This window comes from Phycodurus eques, chromosome 18, assembly GCF_024500275.1.
Source record: "Phycodurus eques isolate BA_2022a chromosome 18, UOR_Pequ_1.1, whole genome shotgun sequence".
NCBI classification, from domain to species: Eukaryota; Metazoa; Chordata; class Actinopteri; order Syngnathiformes; family Syngnathidae; genus Phycodurus; species Phycodurus eques.
Genome location: NC_084542.1, coordinates 18,078,617 through 18,086,680, shown reverse-complemented (window position 1 = coordinate 18,086,680; position 8,064 = coordinate 18,078,617). Strand labels below are relative to the sequence as shown.

The 8,064-nt window shown below is 44.7% G+C and overlaps 1 protein-coding gene across 1 annotated transcript; it reads left to right on the top strand.

Moving 5' to 3' along the window:
* Positions 1–701: 701 nt before the first annotated feature.
* On the top strand, positions 702–7,429 carry moxd1l (monooxygenase, DBH-like 1, like; the record flags this gene model as incomplete). The annotated part of the gene is given in 13 exon segments (XM_061705138.1): positions 702–1,160; positions 1,227–1,373; positions 3,075–3,227; positions 3,337–3,420; positions 3,865–4,020; positions 4,224–4,326; positions 4,438–4,610; positions 4,690–4,778; positions 4,844–4,940; positions 5,732–5,791; positions 5,861–5,970; positions 6,085–6,184; positions 7,253–7,429. Coding segments are annotated over 13 exon segments (1,890 nt in total), but the record flags the coding sequence as incomplete, so codon positions are not given.
* Between the last annotated feature and the right edge of the window lie 635 nt (positions 7,430–8,064).

Genomic DNA, 8,064 nt, shown 5'->3' with positions numbered 1-8,064 from the left:
CTCAGCTGGCCGAAAGTTGCATTACAGCAAGTCGTTATGATATGTTGCTGTCTCTGCTGCAACTGCACAAACTTGAGCAATTTACTTCTAGTTGAAATAAAATAATCAGTGCCGGTGTGAATTTAGTCGACTGGCGACCAGTTCAGGGCTCCAGTTCCCCGTGACCCGTGAAAAACTGCATTATATCACGATGCGTGATCTCATATAAGTGTACTCTCATTTACATGTGAATAATATTTACATTAATTCATCAACTAGAATGAAAATGTCCACAAATTCATCCGCCTTTTTAAAAAAAAAAATTAAGAAACCACCACGCCAGAGAAAGAAGAACCTATCAAAGACAGAAGGCATGTCAATCATTTGCCGCGTACGTTTCAGTTGCCGCCCGCCCGCCCACCGCTGTGTTTGGCTCATTATGGTGTTTCCAGACTTGAATAGTAAAAACACATATTTACAGTTCACGATAATAAAGATTATTGAATGAGTGCCAAAGTCAACCGAAACAAAACATCATTATTTTTGAACAAAAAAATATCTCTTGTGTTGTATCTCATTAGATTCTGCAGGTGAGCATATGCGGATCAAATGTCATTTTGAAAAATCTGACAGATGAATTAATTCCACCTGCAATTAAGAAGAACAAAATGCAGCCAGAATCAAATGCAGGCTACCTTTTATTGGCTTTTCAAGGCAAATAATCCGACGATGATGATGATGTTGAGGGAGTTGGCAGAGGCTGTAGTTTACGGATTGGGGGGGCCGGCTATTGTCTGCGTCACGTGGGTTCATCCGGCTCCGCGGGTGTGTCGAGAGGGCGGTAGGGTATTCGGCTACCGAGCGCACGTCGGCCTCAGCGGAAAACCCTCGGGCCTCAGCGAGACGTCATGCTCGCTCTGCTTCCCGTCCTGCGCTTGGCGAGTCTGCTCTGGACCGGAGCGGCCCAGGCGTGGGATCCCGACCTGCCCTTCGTGGACTACCTGGACCACGAGCGCCTGGTCTGCGTCAAGTGGGGATTCGACGACGCGCGCGGGAACGTGACGTTCAAATTCATCGTCAACACCACCGGCTGGATCGGCTTCGGCCTGAGTCCCCACGGAGACATGACGGGGGCCGATCTCGTCATGGGGGGGGTTGGGCCCGGCGGAACCTACTTCAAAGTAAGCTTGATGATTTTTAAACGAGACCCGATTCGTTGTCTCACAAAAGGGTTTTGTTCCATGCAGGATTATTATTCCGCAGAAAACTCCTACCCCGCGGAGGACCGGCAGCAGAGCTACACGCTGCTGTCGCTCACCGAGAGCCAAGGTCAAACTCTCATGACCTTTTCCAGGGCCTTCCAAACGTGCGATGAGCAAGACCTCCCCATCACCGTGAGTGGCACTTCAAGCTCCGTTTAGGATCAGAAACATGGACCAGTGGGAGATGTGTTTTTTTAACATGATTATTTCACCCTTAGTTTTCCAGGGAAGACAATTAAAAACAGATTCTCATTCGCAGAGTAAAACAAAGCAAAATAAAAGAGAGAAAAACATAGACAACAAACTGTCCGCTCTGACGTAGTTACATTACATGACATACATTAAAGTGATTTATATTTTTAATTTCAAATGTATTTCATGTTTTGCTTGTAAATTATATTGAAATGAAACAGGAGTGTGGTCAATCCCCGCGGGGCCCCGCCTGTGTGGAGTTTGCGCGTTCTCCCCGTGCCTGCGTGGGTTTTCTCCGGGCTCTCCGGTTTCCTCCCACATCCCAAAAACATGCATGAATTGGAGACTCTAAATTGCCCGTCGGCGTGACTGTGAGCGCGAATGGTTGTTTGTTCCTATGTGCCCTGCGATGGGCTGGCGACCGGTTCGGGGCGTACCCCGCCTCCTGCCCGATGACGGCCGGGATAGGCTCCGGCACCCCCGCGACCCTAGTGAGGAGAAGCGGCTCAGAAAATGGATGGATGGATGTATTCTTATTTATTTTTGAAATGTTAATTTCCTGCATTCAAATTGTAATTAAACTTTTTTGTTATTGAATTTATTGTTAAATGATATCAATTTGTAATATATACTTTATGAACTTACCATAGGCTAAATCAAAAATGATTAGCTTTAGCCTGGAACCAGAAATGGCAAAACCCGATTTGACTCAATTTACAAAAATAAATAGAGACGTCCGCTTTTGCATCTGAACTGTTCATTTGGTGTTGACTTGAACTATTTAATAGAACTTTGTTCTTCATATATGCCCTGTCAACACTGCGTATCCAATCGACCAATTCAAACATTGCTTAGTATGTCAAATCTTTTTGTGATTCACTGCTTGCCTTGCTTATTTGGCCAAGAGTCGCAAAACCAAGAGTTGACAACCATGGATAACAAAAGTGATATTTGTTCATTTTCCATCGCTTCAATCACATCTTGATGCTTTGCTGAGAAACTGAAAGAAACATGAAAAGGAGGCGACACAGATATTGGGATTCTATGCGCAATTGCCGTTTCGCGATACCATTGATATCGTCGCCGAAGTATATCGTGAGTTATTCGAGGATTCCCATCCCTAAGACAAAATAAGGGTTTATTTCTACGAAAGTGTAAATATGAACTTCCAGGAAGCGGTCGTTATGAGTGTCAATCGCAACGAATCCTAAATTGAATCGGGACTCCTCACTCACTGTACGTGTTGTTTGTTGTTTTACGCCATGGAGCCTTCAACTTTTGCACTTGTAATTTCAATCTATTGTGCGGGAGATGTAATTGTCTTTTGCCGAGCTCAAGTTTCACGCAACCTCAGTTTCTGGGTCTTCTCCTGTTACCCTCCACCGAAGGCGGCGATTCGGTACGTTCCGACATGAATGAGCGCCATAGCAACGCAGTTTGGTCTCTTTTAAATGTTCGTAACTCAACACGGCTTTGGTAAAGAAAAGCTCTTACAAGCATGGTTACCGAGCAACAAGAGTGCGATGACAAGGCAGTAATGAGTTGTCCCACTTGATAAAAAAACCTCGTTTCGTAATACTTCCCACGGAAAGTTTGCATTCATGCTGTTTTTGTGCTCAATCCCATTTTGGCGTTTGCTAGGCGCAACCCATGAAACTGATATACGCTTATGGAGCTACGGATGAGATCGGGTTCCATGCGGGTCTCGCCGGTACCAAAGAACTCAACCTGCTGAATTTTGTCCCCAGAACCACTGTAACAAATGGAAACTATATCAGTGCCACAATGGAGAATGTAAGAATAATATCTTCCTTTCATTCCGTTGACATTGTCCCAAATGGCGAGACAATGCAAATATACTGTAAGTGTTACAAAACAACCCTAAAATGTAATTTTTTTGCAGATCACCATCCCCGCGCAGGACACTTATTACCACTGCAAGGTCATGAAGCTTCCGACCTTGATTGCCAAGCATCATATAGTTCAGGTCACTTGCTCCAAAATGAATGGAGTGCATTTGTTTCACAATGTACACTAATGTTTTCAAACATTTGAAAATTCTAATTTTCATTATTGTGATGATTTAGTTGACAGTTTTATTTTGCATTCTTTTCTTTTCTTTGACTGATGTTTAACGTTTTGATTTCAGCATTCTATTTGTATTTTATTACAGTTCAGTTCAATTCTAATGATTGTATTTGATTTGTTATTGATTTTGATGATGACTACGGGTGCACGAGTGCACGCATTGGCGAAATGACACAAGCCTCCCATTTCCCATCCCGTGGTCTATTTTGTCGGCATTTCACTTTTAATTCCACCTTACGCAGCCGTTACGCAGTTTGATTATCGATTCTGGTGAATTGGACAAAAACTTCAAAGTGGACCGGTGATGCTTCATGAGCGCTCCCCGGACGTCTTTTCATTTCAGATGGAGCCCGCGATTGAGCACGCTGACATGGTGCGCCGCGTGCTGCTCTCCAGCTGCCCGCCGTACGTGACCACGGCCTACGACGGCCAATGCTACCGGGGCCACTCGGGCGACCACTGCTTGGGGATCGTGGGCGCGTGGGCCGTCGGAGGCCAGGTCGGTCGTACTCGTCCACTTCCGCTTCCTTCATTCCCTGACGCCTTTCTCCTGTGACTTGTGTCAAGTCGTTCAAGTCGGCGGTGTGTCGACCATCCGTTTGCCGTCTTGGGGAGTCATTAGTGATCTTACTTTTTCAACAGGGTAACTTGCAACTCCGTTTCCAAAGTCATCTTCCCAACACTGTCCGTTCGCCTCCGCAGATCTTTGAGCTTCCGGAAAACACTGGCATTCCCATCGGAGGCGGGGACGGTGCCGCATTTTATAGACTGGAAATCCACTACAGCAACCCAAACGGCGAATCGGGTAGGCAACGTGAAGCTGGAGTCTTACGCCTTTCGAATCGGAACTTAACTTCTTGGGTTTTTACCCATAAAGTGCACTCATTCGGTGTTGGCGACTGTCTGTCTCCAACAGGCAGGACCGACAGTTCGGGTCTGAGGCTGCACTACACGGATCAACTGCGGCCGCACGACGTCGGCGTCCTGTCCGCGGGCGTCTCGCCGTCTCGCCGCATCGACTACGACATCCCTCCTCGAGCTGCTAAATTCCGCACCTACGGCGTGTGTAACACCAGTCTGTTTTCTCGGGTACGTCGTTGAAAGATGTGAACACCCATCAGGGTTTACCGTATATCGTATATCGAAATCAACATTTCTACTTATCCAGATCATTAACCCCGTGCCGGATCTGCATGTTTTTGCCGTAACGATGTACACTCGTTCGGCCGGGAGGGAGGTCCGAGTCGGACATTTCAGGTAAAAAAGAAAAAATCCCCGACAACCACGATAATGATGACAACGGTTTAGCTCGCTGTGGATAGAAATGGAGAGCAAATAGGTTTCCTCGGCGTGAATCCCAACTATGACTTCAACTTGCAAGAGGTTTCCAGATTGGGAAGCATCGAGACCATCGAGCCGGTGGGTGAGCCTGCTTTGTTAAGATTACGTGACATCGCATGACACTTCAAGTTCCTGCAAAGTTCAATGAAACGTCTTGTCAATTTGATCCACGCACACTCGACCATTTGAGGGAATGTGCTTGTGCAGTGTGTGGACGGTGACCTCAAGTGGACAAATAAATAAGTGTACCTCCCAGAAGTATATCACATGAAACTTTGAAATGTAGCGTGGGTTTTCTCCGGGCACTCCGGTTTCCTCCCACATCCCAAAAACAGGCATGGTAGGTCGATTGAAAACTCTAAATTGCCCGTAGGTGTGAATGTGAGTGCGAATGGTTGTTAGTTTGTATGTGCCCTGCGATTGGCTGGCAACCGGTTCAGGGCGTACCCCGCCTCCTGCCCGATGATAGCTGGGATGGGCTCCGGCACGCCCGCGACCCTAGTGAGGAGAAGCGGTTCAGAAGATGGATGGATGGATAAATATAGAGTACATAATCGGTTGCCACTTTGCTGATTTCGTCTATTGCGGGTGTTTTCTGAAACCTGACCCCTGCTTTAAACGAGCGCCTCCTTTATTTCAGAATGTTTTGCTGTTTTCCGGATTAATGGCATTTCCGTTCATTCATTTGTCGAGCCCAAAAGTTACCCAAGTGACAAAACAAACAATTGTGACTCCAAATAATCTGTTGTCATGCCCACCGGCTAACAACATGTGAGATAAACGGCGACGTTTCACAGCGATGAATGAAGTTAGAAGCACGCGTAGTCAAATAGAATCATCGGTAATGTGTGATGTCTTGTCGGCGACAGGGAGACGATCTTGTGGTGGAGTGCTCCTACGGTACTTCTGATAGGACAGCAGCCACGCAGGTCGGTATCGTTTCAAAAATGACACATACAAGTACGTGTTTCGGGAAGAGCACATTTGCCTTTACGCAGATGGGATTAGCCGCCACCGACGAGGTGTGCCTGGCCTTCCTGCTCTTCTACCCCAAAATCGAGATTGTGACATGCGTCAGCCAGCCCAATGTGACAAACCTGAACCACCGGTGAGAGCGAGCCACGCTTCTTTCTGCTACTACAAGATACTTGCCACACTTTTTTTTCCCTCCGGGCACACGTACCGCGAGTCGGTCTAATCAATCGATATGAATTCCCTGCAGATTCCCTGTGGGAGGCTCTGTTTCAAACCAAAAGGAAATCGAGGAGTACGAGAGCGCGGTGAAGAACCTGTGGCAAATTGAAATTGCATTCGCGAATGACGTACGTGCAACTCAGGACTGTTAAAACTCCAGTAGACCAGTGTTTCCCACTCTTTTTCATCACAAAACTGCACTCACGAACATGTAAAAATGTCATGCATTGCTACGCTATTGACAAATTCATACTCAGAGGCTAAACTACGCTGAACTAAACTATCCATCCATCCATTTTGTTAGCCTCACTTGGGTCGCGGGCGTGCTGGGGCCTATCCCGGCTATCTTGGGCCGATAGGCGGGGTACACCCTGAACTCAACTCAATTCAACGAAATGAACTACGAAACGGAACTGAACTCAATTAAAAGCCAAACTAAAATGAAATAATACTGAAAAGAATTAAGTGAAACAACATAATAAACCAAGGAACTGAAGTAAAATAAAGTAAAATACAATTTTAAAACTCAAATAAAATCTAAACTATACTAAATAAATAAAGTAAAAACATAAAATAAAAACACTAAAATAAAATAAGACAAAACAAATCTAAACTAAAAAACTAAACAAAAATGAAATTAAGAACTAAAGCAAAACTAGTAACTAAAACAAAATTTAAAAAACAAAAATTCAATAAAATGGGATTTAAAAAAAAAACAATACTCACTTAAAATAAAATTCTATTAAATTTTAAGAATTGAATTGTGTGGTGTTTTCACATTCTCCCCGTGCTTGTGTCCGGGTACACGGGCTTCCTCCCATATTGCAAAAATGTGCTTTTTTCTTTGGCTCATTGAAGATTCTAAATTGTCCGTAGCGGATCGTTTGTCTATACGGGTATGTGCTCTGCGATTGGTTGGCAACCGGTCCAGTTTGTCGTCAGCTAGGTTGGACTCCAGCAGCTGGGACCCCTTTTGGTTCCCGAAAGGCTGCCATGAATGATAATCGTGCATAATTATTCATCCATACTGTGGTGATATCATGTATTGCTACTTAATTGACATTTTACCCCAATTAACCAATCAAACGAAATGCGAGAACATGTTGTTTATGTATTTTTGGGTGTTTTTTTTTTTTTTTTTTTTTTTCTGCAACCCTCATGCACACGTATGTTCTCGCTTTTCTGCTTCCTCACAGAGTCAGTTCCACATTTACCCGCACGGCAATGTCAGGGATATGATGGAGAAGCCAACGTTCCGCTGCGAGCATACAGTCAACGCAGCAAACAAGTGCACATCCTGGATTTGGAATCACGCATCAGTCCTGCTTGCGTTTGTCTGGATCGCTCTTTTCTGAAGAAACCACTGATGCGAACGTCACATTAGGTTTCTGTTGTGTCATGGCTATTTAGCTATTTGTAGTTTGTTATCATTTGTACCACAATATAAATTATGATCATAGGTGGATTACTGATTTTTGTATTGTCTTTTGATTGTGAAATACCGTATTTGACTAATACAATGAACTTATAATTAGTGGTGATGAAATGCAGTTCACTTCAATTAAATTAAATGTTTTCTTTCAGTGAGTTCAGAGATTGATTTCTAGATACATTATTCATGTTTGAAGATTGGCGAAAAATGTGCAAAAGACCGAGAATTATGTAGTTCAAGCAAAGGACGAGTTGTCACAATCTCATTCTTTGACCGGTGTTGCCTGAGCTGTCGTCGGATACGAGAGATGGATTTAGTGCCGAATTTGAGGAGAATTGGATTCATTGAGGTCATCGGGTGGGTACAAGGAAGTCAAAGTCGATTTGACGGCTTCACGTGGGGCTTCAACAAACTGGATGTTGATTTGCAAACAAATCCTCTTGAGCCAAATTCGACTGGACAGGCCTTAGTTTTCCATCCGCGCTGTTCAGCCTCAGCCGCCAGGTCGGAGTACTTGAGACTCTTCCAAATTGTGTAAAATTGCTAGTGTGACCATTTCCGTAGTGTGTGATTGTG